Source organism: Nelumbo nucifera, chromosome 6, assembly GCF_055504915.1.
Source record: "Nelumbo nucifera cultivar China Antique chromosome 6, China Antique-T2T, whole genome shotgun sequence".
In the NCBI taxonomy this organism is placed as follows: domain Eukaryota; kingdom Viridiplantae; phylum Streptophyta; class Magnoliopsida; order Proteales; family Nelumbonaceae; genus Nelumbo; species Nelumbo nucifera.
In genome coordinates, this window is record NC_142654.1 from 8,803,377 (window position 1) to 8,821,137 (window position 17,761).

General features: G+C 35.7%; 1 protein-coding gene across 3 annotated transcripts; it reads right to left on the reverse strand.

Annotated features, from left to right (window-relative positions):
* Positions 1 to 298: 298 nt before the first annotated feature.
* On the reverse strand, positions 299 to 16,427 carry LOC104604590 (uncharacterized). 3 transcript variants are annotated; one of them, XM_010269012.3, is made up of 10 exons: positions 15,682 to 16,427; positions 13,215 to 13,400; positions 12,952 to 13,074; positions 11,903 to 11,937; positions 11,607 to 11,775; positions 4,700 to 9,295; positions 4,474 to 4,599; positions 4,157 to 4,293; positions 3,799 to 4,048; positions 299 to 1,174 (listed from the first exon to the last, which is right to left on the reverse strand). In XM_010269012.3, exons 1-9 carry the CDS (start codon positions 15,769 to 15,771, stop codon positions 3,820 to 3,822), a joined length of 5,691 nt encoding a protein of 1,896 aa, XP_010267314.2. In that variant the 5' UTR covers positions 15,772 to 16,427; the 3' UTR covers positions 299 to 1,174; positions 3,799 to 3,819. The 3 variants fall into 3 exon arrangements, with proteins under 3 accessions (XP_010267314.2, XP_088746276.1, XP_088746275.1); XM_088890150.1 differs by having other exon boundaries at positions 11,695 to 11,775; positions 15,682 to 16,426; XM_088890149.1 differs by lacking the exons at positions 11,903 to 11,937; positions 15,682 to 16,427.
* Between the last annotated feature and the right edge of the window lie 1,334 nt (positions 16,428 to 17,761).

Here is a 17,761-nt window from a genome sequence, read left to right on the forward strand (position 1 = left end):
AAGTTTGAGCTTGACGGTGGACGATCTTTTTGTTACGAGTCAAAACTCGTGATTTGTTGAGAGTTAGGGGCTGAAATCCATCATTCATTAACTTGCTTAACTTAATGGACACAACAGCATTCACAGAGATGTTGCCGTTAGAGGAGCAGCAGCAGCATGAGAAAGGGGATTTGATGCCTGTGGATTCAGGGAAAAAGAAAAAGAAAACCAATGGTTATACTTCTGTTGGGATTCAAAGTAGTGCATGGAATGAATATAATCCCACGTTGGAAAGAGTGGCCCGTTCTAAGCTCTTGGGTTGGTTGTAAAGTGATATCCATCTCTTCTGTAATCATCTTTTACAAGTAACAGTTGTATGCTATTACATTCTAAGGGGAACCGATCCGGTGGCAAGCCATTTGGAACAGCATCATCTGGAAAAGTCGCCCCAAGAAACATACTAGTTTCTACAGACACTGCACAAGATTAACAGCTCGACCTATTTGGAATTGGAACCGATGGGTTTCATGTTGACAGAACCAAGAGAATCCAGTTTTAGACAATCAGGCTGAATAGCAACAACTGATATGGGTTCTCGAAGTGATGAATGCGATTGGATGTTGATTTCAGGTCAAAATAACTCGATGCTTTTCTCTAGTGAAGACTTCCGCCAGGCCCCAGGAGTAGGCATCAGAGGGAGCTCTATCTTCAACACAGTTTTCTCATTGGAAGTTCCCATCTTACAGCCATGCATCCCAACTATTTCTTCTTCTTCTTCTTCTTCTTCTTCTTCTTCTTCTTCCATTGGAGGGTATAGACAACTTATAACTTTTATAAGCCTAAGCAACTATGACTTGAGAAAGATTTTACATGCTGTACTTGCCAATAGTGTCCAATCACATAACTCCTAGAGAAAACTCGGAGGAAAATGAGCATGGGCAACTTTTGTAGTATGGACTATGGAGTGCACTTCAATCCAGTATGGTACCAAAAATCGTATATACTCCTGCAGTTAAACTTTCACCTAGTGCTGTCCAAGGTTGCAAACTTATAACCATCCAAAAGAAGTTATGCATATATAGTTAGCATACTGGTCAGATTTTGGCTTAACCAATCTCCCAGAAAGAATCCATTCAGATCCTCTGCATTTTTTGGCAGGTGTTCTGCAGCTTCACTAGATCGCCTCATGGTACCACTGCAATAGAAAGTAGTTGTCTTTTTAGCTAGCTGCTGAACAACTGAAAAAGTACAAGGGAACTCAACGGCAGCTACAATTTTTTGGCAGGTGAGGGCACTATATGTGAGGCTAAACCCAAGGAATTCCTTGTCAAATGGATGGTTCACTTTTGCCTCATAAGTTCTCGTCCTTTTTTATGTATCAATATTTTATTGTCAATTATTTACTAGCATGCAATTACATCTAAGAACTTGTTAATTTATTATTCAAATTCTTAAGAGGTTACTTTAAATATGATTATATAAACTATGTATCAGATTTAATAATAATTTGAATTCCATACAGATTGTGTAAAAATATCCCTTGTCATGATTGATACCAATGTAAAAATCTAAGTTTGTAATAATTGGTTGTAGGAAAATAATTTGAATAAATCTGGTCAGCCTTGTAACTACCTACAATGCTTTTAGATCTTTAGTATAAACTGTTAAATTTTAAAATCTAAATCTAGAAATTTTAATTGACAAATTTCATACTTTCAGAATTCTTATTAGCATAAATAATTACGAAGCGTGAAAATGCTAATTCAAGCCTGATAACAGCCACTTTGTGCCAAAAGTAGCTGGACCAACAATTGGGTAAAGGCCTTAAATAGTTGCCAAGAAATGATGAATATTATAAAAATAAAAAGAACAAGGTTTGTCCTTTTTAAAACAGAAAAAACTTGAATAAGACTTGCCATGCAAAATTCTTATAAATGAAAAAACAATGTCTACTTAAATCTAAATATAATTATATAAAGTTAAGTAAATTATTAAAAATCCAATAAAATTGAATTTTAGCATACATGTTCCAATTAGAGAGTTCCTAACCAACAATTCTTAGTGTACCATCCAAAGGATGTAATTGTTAGCATCTTAAGTTTCTAACTTCCTAGAATGTACTAGTAAATTTATTTTAAAGACCTTTTCTTCTTAAATCTTCTCATACAAGTTGGTTTTGATTTCATGATAATAAACTCTTCCTTTTAAGATTCTTACTTGTTGTTTTTCCTCTTTAGTCGGTTTGAAATATGCCGAGGGTCTGATGAAGATAATACCATTTGAGCAAGGTTGCTCTATAGATGGGTTTATTAGGCTTTGTAAATGGCGACTTCCAAGCCCTACATTAATTGATCCTGTTCAAACCTTGATTACTTTTACCAAAAAAAAACCTTGATTATTGACATCATTATCATCTCTTTCATTGTTATTTTTGATAATATTAATAGTTCCTGGTATTACCACAGAGAAAAAGAATAACCAAATCTAACAAATTATAACTCCTAAGAAGAAGGAATTCAGTTACAAGCCTACTTGATGGTAGCTAATCCTAGCTTTTCCTAACCTGCTATGGAATTGACACATGTTCTCTTTATATTTTACAAAGATTTTCCACATATAGTTTACAATCTAGGAAAGACTGATCTCACCTGCCTTCAGGACTAGGTGCTTTTACATGATCCAGATTTAATCCATTTTAACCCATTGACACCATTAGACACATCTATGTCCATCGTATAATGCTAATTGAGATTATCAGGAAATAGAGCTTCAAAAAGAAATTACATCTCATATATAAAGAATCCGTCAAGTATAAAGGAAAGAATTGGTTAGGGAGCTGGATTGAATAAAGGTGAAGCTCCTTGGAGTTTTGGGTGGCTTCAGGATGGGCCCTATGGGATCGTCTGACCATCTTGTTGTAAAGATATGGTGGGTAGGGTGTAATGTTTTTATTGGAAAACGTCTTGGAGGTTAGGTTTTTAAGGGTTGTTGTTTTGTTGACTTTCATTGGGGAAGTGAGTGTATGTTTTGTTGGGGCCTGTAATGTTGGTAGAGTTAGGGATTTAGAGATTTCTACTGTTCCTTTTTTATGCTATTTTTGGGGTGTTGTATTGGAGTGGATATTGTTTGAGTTGTGGCAGTGTAGAATGGGTGTTTTTTGTTGGCAGTTCCTTTTTCTTAATGAAGTTTTTTATTTTTCTATAAAAAAAAATTAAAATAAAGTTAGACAGAGCAGGTCAATCACTTGCCCAGATTCATCTAGGCATTCTCCACCTCCAGTGAAATGCTGGTCAGGACCATGAGATAGGTGTTGTCTTAGCCAGTGCAAATAAATAATTAAAACTTGGCATCAGTAGGATCTGAGCTGGTTCAAATCACATTATTCTTGGCATCCATCTCAAAAGGATATCACTATCCACCAGAATTATGTCATTTCTAAACTAGTGCTTCTACTACATGGAGTTTATTTGAGCTTCGATTAGCATAAGCAGCTGATAGAAAACCCTCTACTTACCTACTCCTTGCTAATTCTCTGCATACACAAGTCACAAGTTCTTGGGCCCTGATTTCCATAATTCTTGCTTGGATTGATTGAATGTTGAGTTACCTATAAGCATTGACCTTGGATTTCCTTTTATTGCTCTAATTACGTACAATCATGTTTAGTAGCCTAACTTTCTTTTCTCTATTCCTTTTTACAAGCACTCCTCCCTTGGTTAATGATTTTGTATTCAGAAATACATTATTTTCTTTCAAATATGAAAGAGGATTAAAAATTTGGAAAAAAAAAAAACTGAATATTGGAGAAAAGAAAAGTACCCTGCTAAAGCAGCAGATTCATCAGAACCACCTCCTCCCACTCCTTTGCGGCTGTGCCTTGAGCTTCAATACAAGCTCCTCACGCTCTGCTTCTACCTCAGCATATTTGATGCTCATCTCAGTGTACCTCTCATGCATTTCTTTCAACTCTGCCTCTAGGGATGATATCTTGTCATTGTATCCTTCTTTTGTAAAATCTTCAGTGGCCTCAGTATCACCTGAATGTTCATTTTCCTCCTCAGCTAATAACCTGGTTGACATAATAAATAGGAAACTTATCAGCTATGTTGCACAACAGGGTAAATTCTAACGAACCAAATATAGGTGGTCAGTTAAGTTGGAAAATATTTGCACTTACCTCTTAAGTTGTTCTTTATACATATTATTTGCTTCCAAAGCCTCAGAAAGTTCAATCTCAAGAGCCTGAATCCTTACTGTGGGATCAACTCTTGTACCTTGAGGACTTCTAATATGATTAGAATTAAGGTTATCACCCTGGAACCAAAATAAGAGAGAGAGCGTTCAAATGTAATGAATAGAAAAAGACAGATCGTCCATGACTAAACCACTGTTGCAATAGCCAGTGGTATATTATGCCACTAAAAGTTCGAAAGACCAGGAAGGCATGTAATGACTATCAAGGAAGAAAAAAAAATATATATGAATATTTATAACCTCTCCCAAGTGTTGGACAGCATCTAGGTTTGGTTGATCTTGTGGAATCTCTCCTATTTGATCAATCTCTACAGATGACCTCTCTTGGTTTTCTCTCTGTTGGTGGGCATTCTTCTCCATTCCTTCCTGTCACCATAATGCCTGAAGTTAAACACCAGATTCTGCTGTATGTTTGAATAAAATTTTTAAATAAATCTAAAGTAAAAAAAATACATCAAAGAGTAACCTCTGAAAATTTCAGTTCTTCATGTATCATAAATTTGGCATTAGATTCAGGAAATCCAGACAGATCTTTATTGCTGGACACACTTTGAAACCGGTTTTCTTCTCTCTTTAGCTTCAATTCCTGCTCAAGGACTTGAGCTCTCTTTAAGTACTCATCTTTCTCCTCCTCAAGGTGTTGTATTTTCCGCTGAAATTGACTATTGGTTCTTTTAATTCTGCTAAGCTCAATTTTTATCCCAGCATCCTGAGCAAATAATGCTTCTTTTGCAGTTAGATCACCCTCCAGTCGCAGAACCTTTTCTTCCAGGGCAACTTTGCTGCGTCTGCAATCTTCAAATTCAGACATGGCCTTCTGCAAACTAGAAACTTTCTCAAGCAATGGTCCTCTCTCTGCTTTCAATTCTTCACAGTCTCCAGACAGTAACTGCATCAAAGTTTCAAGTTTTTCCTTCTCAAACTTAGTTTCATTAAGTGAGCTCTTAAGAGACAAAACTAAATTCTGAAGTTCTGCTGTCCTCTTCTGTTTAATTTTCAAGGTAGTAATTTCTTCGAATAGGTGTTGCCTTTCATACTCAGAATCTGCAAGTATTTGCTCGAGACCAGTCACAGTGCTTTTGAATCTCTCTTCACTAGATTTGGTAGCCTCCAACAATCTCTTCAGTTTTTCATTGCCAGATATTAGTAATTCATGGTTTTTCTTGGAAGCAGCAAGTTCATCAACCAAGACTTGTACCTTCATATTAGTTTTTACTTTGAGGGCATCTAGTTCATTCTCGGACAACTTGACTTTAGCTTGGACCTCTTGAAGAGAACTTTCTAATTTTGATTTATCTGCGCGTAAAGATATTACTTCAAGCACTGCATCTGAAGCTATTCTCTCCCTTTCATCATCAGGTGCTAATAACTGCTCAGCGAGGTGTGCTACCTCTCTTTGGAGGTTCTCAACTTCAGCAGTCTTTTCCAAATACTTTTGATTTAATAAGTTTTTCTCCAGAATAAGTTTCTCTTTGTGCTCCTTGTTTTCCTGAAGGAGAGCATCCAGTTTTGAAGTTAGGAAATATTCTTTCAAGGAAACGTCTTCTTGCATTGAAGAAAATTTTTCCTGTAAAGCTTCAACTTTTCTGGAGCAATCAGAGAAATGCATTTTTGATTCGAACAATTTGGACTCCAACTGAATGCAGCGTTTGTGCAAATCCAGCTTTTGATTCCTTAACTCTCCATTCAACTTTTGAAGAGAACTACATTCTTCAATGAGACTTTCTGCAGTAGCCTGCAATTTTGGATTTGCTTTTTTTAGATATTCACATTCTTCTTGAGCTTCTGACCACCGTTTTTGCATGTCCTGTAACTTTTGTTTTAGATCCACTTTTTGAGTCTCCATCTGAATTTCCAATCTTCTGATCTCATCCTGGAGACCACTGGAAACAGATTTTGAATTTTCTAGTTCCAATCGACTGGACTCCTTATCATCTGTCAAATACCTTAACTGAGCTTCCAAGCCAGATATGCGTTCTAATAACTGTACATTCTCTTCTTCTAGATAATTTATATGGACCTCCAGTTCTTGTTTTGCACTTTCTAGCTCTGAACATTTCCATTCAAGAGTCTTATTGGCAGAAACATGAGAAGATACAGTGCTGCCAAGAACCACCAAATCATGTCGTACATTATCCAAACACTTCAATAAAATATCGTTTTCCCTAAGTAAAATTTCTGCGTACTCCTCCAATTCACGTTTTTCTTTTTGAAGAGCAGAAACCTTAAGTTCTAACTCTGTTTGAGAACGCCTTAGATCATTGATCTCTTCTACCTTTAATGACAAACTGGCTGCAAGCTCCTCTACTTCATACTGCCTTGATATAAGTTCCTTGCTCAGATCTGCAATGTCCTCTTCCAATCCCATCTCCAATTTCTCATATTCTTCCAAGCTTTTACATGATTCAGACAACTTTGCATCCCTCTCCCTGATTTCTACTTCTTTATGGTGAAGTGCATTTTTACATTCTGTAATATTTTCTTCCAATAATTTATTTAGCATAACAAATTTTCTTATAATAGCCTCACCTTGCTCTTTCAGATTAGTTATAGCTATACTGTTCAATGCCATGATACCATCAAGATCATCTTCACATTCAGTATCTACATGAGAATAAGTCTTATACCATGGCTTCTTTACATGAGTTAAGGCCAGCTGAAGCTGATTAATTAGTTTGGAGAATATATTTGAGATTTCTATGCAAATATTTGAGTCAATATATTCAGATCTAGCACAATCAACAATGTACGGGTCCTCTTTGTCAGTTTTTCTACCTTCAGACCTCTCCAAACGTTGTTGCAGTGCAGTAATTTCCAAATCCCTCTCTTGTACTTCAACTTGGCTTTTGTGAAGTTGGGCATCAAGAGTAGAAGCTTTATCCTTGAAGATTTGTAGCTGAAGCTCCAGTTCAGTATACTTGTTCTCAAGATCTATCAGTTCAGCTTGTAAGTTGGTGGCAACTTCTTCAGGGAACATCTCTTCCTGTAGCTCATTTTCCAATTGGCATATTTGGGATTCAGAGTTTCTGACTTCAGGCTCAGATATACCGATAAAAATGTTGGAATCATCCAAAGAAGCACCTCCTGATGGAAGACCCTTTTTTGATTCATTGAGCATAAGTACAAGATTCAGGTTTTCATCTGTAAGCTCATTGAAGTCTCTCTCTAGTTCATCAATTTTTGCTTTCAAGGATTCAATTTCTTTAGTAAGATCAGGATCATCTCGATGGTCCAACCCTATTTTTTCATCATTGGGATTACCAGATACCATTGCTTCTAAGTTGGTGATTTGTTCTTCTTTCATGGATAGCATATGTCTCCATTCAGCCTCAATATCCGATACAGCTTGGTTCCTCAGGCTCTGCTCATCCTCAATTACCTTGTTTCTTTCCTCCAGGGTTTTCTCTAGTAACTGGATGGTATTTTGCAAGTTCTCTTGTGATTCCTGCAACTCCTTAAGCTGGAGAACCAAGTTAGACTTTTTCCCATCTACCATTTCATTCAAATTTCTACTTATGTTTCCAGCATCACCATCTTCAGAATCAGAATCAGAAGAGGCATTTCTTGTTTTCTCGAGTCTATGAAGTGCTGAAAGATCATCTATCTCCAATCTTTGTTTCTCTATTGTTTCTTCTAGTTCCTGAAGAATAGAAACAAGCTCGATATTTGATTCTTGAGTTTTCTTTAGTTGTAGAGCCAAATTTGCATTTGATTCTTTCTGAAATTTTATCTCATCCTCCAATTCCTTCTGAATATGGCTCATATCTTCTGCCTTAAGTTTTGAATACTCAGTTGCTGTTCCTTTGTCTGTCATTTCCTTCACCAATATTTTAAGTTGTTCAATTTCCTGTTTCAACCCATCACGTTCAGTGCATGCTGCTGAAAGCTCCATATCAAGATCTGCCTGATGTCTTGACTGGTCAGAAAATTCTTTCTTCAATGATTGCAGATCAAGCATTAATTTCTGATCATTCTTTTCCCACACCCTTGCTTCTGCACAGAGTTCATCAATTGTTTCTTCTGAAGATTCAAGAAAGTCTTTGGAAGCACCAACTTCTAAGCATTTCTTTCTCACATCCAATATAGCTTGGTTCCTCAGGCTCCGCTCAACCTCAATTACCTTGTTTTTTTCCTCCAGGGTTTTCTCCAGTAACTTAATGGTATTTTGTAAACTCTCTTGTGATTCCTGCAATTCCTTCAGCTGGAGAACCAAGTTAGACTTTTCGTCTATCATTTCTTGCAAACTTCTACTTCTAGCATCACCATCTTCAGAATTAGAATCGGAAGAGGCATTTCTTGTTTTCTTGAGCAAAGATCTTGTTGTTGAATTTAACTCCCTGATGTCATTATTTATACAGTTATAGCTATGAAGTTCTGAAAGATTATCTATCTCCAATCTTTGTTTCTCTATTGTTTCTTCGAGTTCCTGAAGAATAGAAACAAGCTCAATATTTGATTCTTGAGTTTTCTTTAGTTGTAGAGCCAAATTTGCATTTGATTCTTTCTGAAATTTTATCTCATCCTCCAATTCCTTCTGAATATGGCTCATACCTTCTGCTTTTAGTTTTGAATCCTCAGTTTCTGTTCCTTTGTCTGTCATTTCCTTCACCAATATTTTAAGTTGTTCAATTTCCTGTTTCAACCCATCACGTTCGGTGCATGCTTCTGAAAGCTCCATATCAAGATCTGCCTGGTATCTTGACTGGTCAGAAAATTCTTTCTTCAATGATTCCAGATCAAGCATTAACTTCCGAGCATTCCTTTCCCACATCCTTGCTTCTGCACGGAGCTCATTAATTGTTTCTTCTGAAGCTTCAAGCAAGCCTTTGGTGGCTGAATCTGAAGCCCTTGAATTAAATGATAAAAGATCAGATTGAGAATTATCAGAAATAGGAGATACACCACGAGGCAAACTACTTTGGGAACCAGTTGAATCTTTTATTTCAGTTGGATCATATGCATCGCCACTCAAGTTGTTTCCAGGGGAAATGTCCATCTTGTCTGTGGAACTATCGGCTGAGTCAGAACTATGGTGTGACCCTGACGCTGAGAAACTTGGGTCCTGTGGTAATAAAAGTAGAGAGCAAAATTATGTGATTTTCCAGGAAAGAAATGCTAATCAGTACAACAAAAAGCAGAAAAATAAAAAAATAAAATTGCATATGTAATTTGCCTACAGAGAAAAACCTCTTGGATGTAAGAAATCTCAGTAAGACTGTAATATGAAGAAAGCTATAAAACTAGAGAAGCATCAAGGGCCTGTCTGACAATATTACCTCAGATGCACCTATCCAAACTCATCCTATAGGTAGTAAAGAGATAAGATACACTGTATCGCATTACACTACAAATAAGCAAGAATGAAATCTGGTTGAGATTCTATTGTGGATGGATGAATAATGTATTTAGAATTAAATATGTTAATTTCCATATTTTGTAGGATACTACTATTATTGTTAATTTCCATTTATAAACACATATTTTCTCATTGTAATTGTGTGATTCAAGCATACTATTAATAAAATTTTGAGTTAATTTGACTTTTCTTTTTCTCTTAGATTAGTTCAAGTATTTTATCTTATGTACACATAACAGAGTTCTCACTTCTCACTCTTCTTTCTCAATCCTGCTGAAGTTGCAAGTGCAAAATAAATACATGGTAAATCCTGTCTTTATTGATTGTCATCAATCAAGCTGGTTACTTCGTTGGTGGAACACTCGACTGGACCAGTTAATTTGTTGGTGACAAGAAGAAATGTCAGCAACTTGTGGCAAGTTAATTTCCACAAGGGTTCATGGTTGTGTAGAAAGTCTAGAAATGTCAGCAACTTGTAGCAAGAAGAAAGTTGTTAACATCTGCAGCTTGGAAGCTAGGAATGGACCTTTCTTTTCTTTTTTTGAGGAAGAAAGTAATGAATTTATTAATGAACAGGAAACCAAAAAGACAAACCCTGTACAATAGGTTGCTGTATACAGGGAATATAAAAAGCTGTTCAAAAAACATTTAAGCAATCAGACCCTGACTGTTTATAAAAATATTTTCAAAATAAAAAAAAGTATTTGTACTCTTTCCTCTAAACATTCTGTGACCCGCCAACCAAGATATCATCTTCCCCAAAATTCTTCTTGTAACTACTTGGAACTGACTTTGTTTTCAAAAATCCTAGTGTTTCTTTCTTTCCATAAAGACCAAAAAACTGCAGCAGGCAACATTCCCCATGCAACTTTCCCTTGCTTACTCAGCCCTCTCAAGTACCACCCTCTTAAGAACGGACTTTTCTTTCACCGGAGAGATCTATTTTGCTCTTATTTTCTGTTCTCATTGTCATTGGTTTCTTCAGCATTGGCTTCATTGGTTAGATACAGTGATTCTTTGGATCACCATGTGCTTGAGTGTGGAAGATAGAGAGTAAAGAGATGAGATACACCATATCTAATCACACTATAAATAAAGAAGGAAATTTATTTGAGATTGTATTAGGCTGGATAATGATTGCATTTAGAATTAAATATGTAATTTTCCATATTTTGTAGGGTAGCATTACCAGTTAGCTTCAATTTAGAATAGGTTTCCATATTGAACCTTACTATGTCCTTTAAGCACACATATACTCTCTTTAATTGTCCAATTCAAGCATATTATCAAAAAAGAAAAAGATTTTATTTAAATTCAGAAGAGTCGTCCACCCTTACTACTGAGGCATATAAGAACATTTTTTTTTCCATAACCAACAAATATGAGAACACATTATGATGCACTATATATAACAAAGAGAATTAACATTAAAGTTTTATAGGCAACACATTTTTTCTCTATCAAACATTTCATTGTATGATAATCAATTCTTTAATTTGCATATATTTATCTTTTTCACAAGAATCCTATCCCAGATATGATCTGAGTGAAAGTCTGAAAGTTGCAAGAGCTTGTCAGGAACGCACATGCTTTTCAACTACTAATGCTATAAGCTATGTTGTCCATATAACGAATCAGAATGATAATTCATCATCGTCATCATCATCCAAGTCTTATTCCAGCTATATGGAGTCAGCTAATGAATTAGAATGATAATTACCTTGGAAAATGAATATGTCTTCTAGTCTCTTAGACTCTAGTATGCTTCATGTTTCATGATCCAGAACCAAAATAATAGTTTAAGAAATTTAAAATGTTTTTTAGTGGAAAATGTGAGCCAAACCGAAAAAAAGCATTTAAAAGGATATTACATTTTATTGATTTTCCCCATTTTACAGGATTAATTATTAATCATGACAAACACGTGACAAATAAGTACACTGTCAATTGCATATAGAAATGCTAAAAAAAAAAAAAAAAAGAGACAAGTGATTAAGAGTGACAAAGGTAACCACACCCTACTCCCAAGTTCTCCTGGACGAGAGGTGCTACTCAAAAGGTTACTAGAAGTAGATCCAACATTCTTAGCAAATGCATTATCAGACCTATTTGATCGGTTGTCCAAATCATAATAGTCTGCATTCAGATCTTCCAGATGGGAACTTCTTTCTTTCCATTGTTCATCCCTGAAATATAGTTTCCACAATCAAATGAAACAGAGGATAATTAGAATGAAGTAAATAGTTTGCAATATTTTGGACCCAGCCAGCTTGGTTAGTATAATATTTGTATGGTAAAATAAAAGGCAGAAACCTGTCTCTTATTTGTGTGAGGCACTGAATTTTGACCTGAAATTTTCAGACAAGGAAGACATCCATGTTACTTATGAATAACAAGAAATTGCATGCTTTCAAGACAAAAAGAACCAAGTTAGGAGATGATCATGAATTTGTCACTTTTGCCATGATGCAAAGAAATGGATGGGATAATTGGCATTCTACTGATATTGTGAATCAGCATCTAGTCCCTCAACCATTGTGAAACTTAGTAAATATTTTATTCCGAAGAACATCAAGAATCTTATGCGAAAGGCGAATACCACAGATTAAAAGGAAAGTTCTATAAAACATTTGTAAGGCCAATTATGCTTTATGGAGCAGAGTGTTGGGCAGTCAAGAAACAAGGGCTGCCCAGTGCATGAGAGGCTCCTGCCAATGTGGGGTGTGGGGAGGGACAGATATACGCAGCCTTATCCCCACAGATACACAGAGAGGCTGTTTCCAAGATTTGAACCCTGGTCACCTAGGTCACAATGGAGAAACCCAACCATTGCGCCAAGACCCACCCTTGCAGTCAAGAAACATGTCCAAAAATTTAGTGGCAGAAATTTATATGTGGAGATGGATGAGTATAAAAAATAGAAAGGATAGGGTCACAAATGAAGTCATTTAAAACATAGGAGTAGTTGAAATAGATGATAAAATGAGAGAAAGTAGACCAAGATATGGTTTGATTACATCAATAGAAGACCTTTGACAGCACCCATAAGAAGTGATCAGTTGCAAGTTGAAGGAGTTAGAAGGGCTAGCGGAAGACCAACAAGGATTTGTTTGAAGCAGTAAGAAATGATTTAAGTGCTAATAATTTAACAATGGATATGACATTAAACAGAATGAAATGCCAAAATAGGATTCATGTAGCCGACCCCATATACTTGGGCTAAGGCTTGGACGATAATGAACATCCACATAATATCTAAATTACTTCCACTTGTAAGCATTTCTTAGTAAAGAATGCATATATAATTACAAAACAAGAAGTTTATGCGTATAATTTAAAAAAAAAAAGGATTATTGCCTCACTTGTAAAACTGTCCCATAATTGCATTTCTTCAATGGAAATAAAAGAGGAACAGTTGCACTTGAATTCATGTAGCTTGTTAGGTTGAGGATAACCTCTCCAAGAATACCAGATTTGGACGAACCCTAGAACAAGCATGTTATTCAGATTAGTTAAGTTAAACTTGAGAATAAATCTTCAGTGAGAACAGTGGTGTTTAATGCTTTAGCAAATGGAGTTTATCAAATACTTAATAACGATAAAAATTTAATAAATAATATCAGACCATGAAAAGCTTAATGAGACATTCTTCAGACTCCTTTGATTCACGTGAAACCCATAAAGATTCTATCAGTGTCTCGGTCCATTGACAAGTTCCATCTCTTACTGCTACTTTGCTTGTCTTGGAAGTTGTTTTCCCAGTTTCCAAAGAAACGACATACACAGAAAGCTTCTCCCATCCTTTTGGTACCTGTGTTAAAGATAATTAAAGTAATCAAAAACAATTCAAGCAGGAAAAATTTCCATGGTCTAACACTCTTAATAAAAATATCAACTGCAAAGACATGTATAGGTCCATAAGGGAGTTTGGAAGCTTAAAAGAAAAATTAAGCGCCCAAAATATGTAGACTTCTGTAAAATTATTGTTTCACTTAGAAGTCTATGATGATTTCAACTCCACAAGGGAGAGTCCTTGTTGGTGTAGGCACTATGACAGTGTTGAAGCTACTTTTCAATTTCAATTAAGTCTATACCCTTTCAGATTTTCACTTTCTTCTTCGAAACATAACAAGAATTACAACTAATTTATGATAAATTCACAACCTGAAGACAATATGGAGGTTCACACCAAAATATGAGAATACAGATGATAAAAACATGAATAGCCATTATAACACTTGGGACTCTTCTTGCACAAAAACTAATTTCAGTCCAGAGAGAATGCTCCATGCTTTACTGAGGTGCTTATTGCTTGACATCTTGAGACAATAGTGCCAAGGTCTAACATGCTGATCAATATAAATTGGGCTAACTTCTCTAGTCAGCCATGTTTTACTTATGTAAACCATTTTTAGTCTTCACTTTTTTTCTTATCAAAGGTGATACATTGTTTGAGCACTTGTTTTTAAAAGGGTAATTTATCAAAGGATAATTACACTATGGGCCTTGAAGCACCCAAGATGTATTTAAGACTATACAAGCATTGCTAGCAAGATAAAAAATACATTCATTGTTGGAGCACGCATCAAACATTTAAAATTGATTATGATGGAATTGGACATCTATACTGGAAAAGCATCAGAATAATTACAACACCTATCTAAAAGAGAAATTTCATGGAGAAAAAATTTTCCAAGTTCTTCATGAAAAAGACTGAGCAGATGGATTTAGATAACTAAACAGTAACTTGATATTCTCAAAACAAATCAAATATTGTTTTCTCAATATAGGATCTACTAGACTTCTATTTGATCCTTCCATTGCACAGAAGTGTAGTTCCTAGTTGGCCATTTTCAGTCTATACTTACATGTATCCTTCAAAACTAAGCACCCTAACAATGTTGGGGACTCATGACAATGAAATCCACTTGCATTGGTTTGAGTTTATATATACTGGTTCAGTGGTACATGCAAATGTGTGTGCAAGATGAGTGAAAAAACAAATGGACTAAAATTTTGTGATGGTCTTATTGACGTGAGGCCAAGTCAAATATTAGCATTGTACAATAAAGGTCATTTGATTTGTTTTTCAAAAGTTGCATCTTTATTTATATGAAATCAATAATATTTATTAGTGATAAAATTAAAAAAAAATTAAATCATATCTGCTGAGCCACCTCATATCTGCTTTGGTTTTTGGCACTTGAATCTATAACCATGTCAAAATGGTTTTTGGTGTAATTTGATGTTAGTTACATCAATTTAAGTCTATATGCTAGCTTCTTTTCTAATGTTCATTAGTAATATCTACAGACTTCTAGGGCAATCGACACTTCACTAGAATCCCCCTACCCAAAAAAAAAAAAACAAAAGAATAAATAAGAAAACCTATAGAGGTTATTAGTGTACTTGATACAATTAGTTTGCACGTAAAAAAAACTTTCAAGCTCAATTAGGAAGAACTGCTGTAATCAAACTTATCTGTCAAATGAGATTTGTCTCATTTGACGGTGAATCACAACAATGAGTCCTGGAAACTAAGCTGCAATTTCTTTCTTCCATTGTCCCACAGTTACTTGTGATTCTGAAATTGGGAATTTTATGCCTTCCCATTCATGAGAAACCAGATACCCTCAACAAACTATGGGAATAAGTCTCACAATTGAGAAAAATTGGCTATTCATGAGAAACCAGATACCCTCAACAAACTATGGGAATAAGTCTCACAATTGCAGAGCATGCTAAAGTGTTGTCCTCTATGCTTAATTAATTCTAAAGAACTTATAATGCCCAAGAGTTGGGTTGCATGAGAAACCGGATGCCCTAAAAAAACTTTGGGACTGGAAGGATGCTCAAGTGTTGTTCTCAATGCTGAATTTATTCCAAACTTATAATGCCCAAGAGTTGGATTACATGGAAATAAAACAAAAAAAAAAAAAACAAATTTAGTGAAGAAAAAGAAAGGAAGAAAAGAATGTTTCTGTTTGTATCACAACAGTTGTGCATTCATAACAACAGCATTCAAGCAAAATAAATTGGAGTTGTTATGGAAACACTAGACAGAGAGAGAGAAAGAGAGTTGTTTTGAGTACCTGAAGTGCCTGAAAATTAGAGAATCTGAAATCTATTCTCTTCCCTGACCCTGACCCTGATTTAGACTTGTGCTTGTGCAGCTTGAACATCCTTCTTTCTCCCTTCAAATTCTCCAAAATCTCATTTCATCCCTTCAAACAACACACCCATTGCAATCACAATCACCACCAATCCCACCACCACCCCATATTCACACACATACACACAGAGCATTAACTGGTCATAGTTAAGATATTGGGCGTTTTATTGTGGTGTCAGAGAAAACCAGACGAGAATATTAATGGGCGGAACGTCGTCGTTCTGACTGTCAGCTATGGAGGAATAACACCATTAACGTAGTTCAGAAGTGGGTACAGGTCTCAGGACTCCGGGCGGAATTTAATTAATTTTTAATAAGATCGCAGCGCCGGTGCAAAAAATCAGCGTCCAGACAAGGGGAGCCCACAGACATCCATGATCCATCTCGTTCGTTATTTTCGTTACTCTCTCTCTCTCTCTTCACTAATTAATTAACCAATTAATTATTCTGATATCTATCGTTCCTTCATTTCGCGAATAATAAATCCCGTTGATGTGACCACCAGGTCCATCACCACCGCGCCTCCTCCTCCTCCGCCACTCCCAACCGTTTCTCCTCCGTCGACGTTCTCTCCCTCCAATCGGATCTCCCTATCACATCTCTCTTTGCTAACGTGCGCCCGAAACATACCATGTATCAGATTGGGTAAAAGTACAATGCTTACCCAACTTTTCTGATTAGTTTAGGATGATTAATTACAGAGATGAGAGATCCTCCCTCTACTTTGGAAGCTTTTGACACTTTACTACTGTTTTTCACAACTTGTCCCCCCCCCCCCTACTTTCATATCACGCCACGTGTCATCAAAATCTTTCTAAAAAAAACCTTTATTTTCTATCATAAGATCTCTACCATTGATATGTTGTGACTTCAAGATCTGGACCATCAAAATGCCATTAAATTCATCTCAACCATCCAATTGACAAATCAACGGATTAAATTGATCTCAACCATCCAAGTGATGCAAACATTTTAACTTAAATAATGGGGCTGAAAGTCTGAAACCTCCCCCTGAAGTTTCTCGCTATTGCTGATATACACTCTATTTATTAAGAATCTTCTTCTAAAAAAAGCATTAATAAAAATGTTTATTTTTCAAATTTTCTTTTCATATGAATTACTATCTTAAACCCTTTCAATCTTTTTTTTGAAGTTGATTTATTTTTTAAATTTACCCTTCATATCAATCACTCAAATGTAAAATTGCAATTTTAAATTCCCTTTGTTTTTATTTTTAATTGTTCATAAAGTTTGTATTGTTTTTTTTTTTTCAAAAAACCAGCCTCGATAGTGACTGTATAGGTATTTTGGACATTTTCATACCTTAAGAGATGATTACAATTACTAAATTAAAACAAGGTATCAAATCAATTCAAAAATCAAGATTAACAATTGATTAATCAGATCTATCCAAATGATGTAACAATTTAAACTAACGATTTGATCCGTCAAAGTGGCACCATCATCATCATCACCGATCAAGCCTTATTAGGGTCAATCATAAGAATCTTGTTCCTCCTGTTTCACCATTTCATTTTATTTAGGGCCCGTTTGGTTCATGGGAATAGGGGTCTGGAATCGGAATCGGAATGGGTTATTTCGATTCCAACTGTTTGATTGGATGGAATCGGAATTCTATTCCCATTCCTGCTAGAATGTTATTCCCCTATTTAAGGGAATGGTCATTCCCAGCCCTTAAGGAATGAAATTCCATTCCTACTGATTTCAATTCCCATTCTCATTCTTATCTGAACTAAACAAACTATGAGAATAGATCATTTCAATTCCAATTCTGACTGCAAACCAAACGGACCTTTAATATTATATCCATTGTATTGTTGTGAACAGACACGACTCCCAACTTTCATATGGGATTCATATGATACGAAAACCCTTGGCTAAACCATATCGCTTAACCCAAAAACAACATAGACGTTTGGAACTGGGAAGTACAATCTTGATTGATCATCATCCTTCATCCATCCATCCAATGGGTGGGT

What these genes read in the sequence shown, in the direction of transcription:
- LOC104604590 (XM_010269012.3), bottom strand. Translation starts at nt 15,771, where the DNA reads ATGTTCAAGCTGCACAAGCACAAGTCTAAATCAGGGTCAGGGTCAGGG. An exon ending in AAGAACTGAAATTTTCAGAG is followed by an intron (nt 4,600 to 4,699) that starts GTTACTCTTTGA and finishes TTATGGTGACAG; the next exon opens with GAAGGAATGGAGAAGAATGC. An exon ending in CTGTCCAACACTTGGGAGAG is followed by an intron (nt 4,294 to 4,473) that starts GTTATAAATATT and finishes TTTTGGTTCCAG; the next exon opens with GGTGATAACCTTAATTCTAA.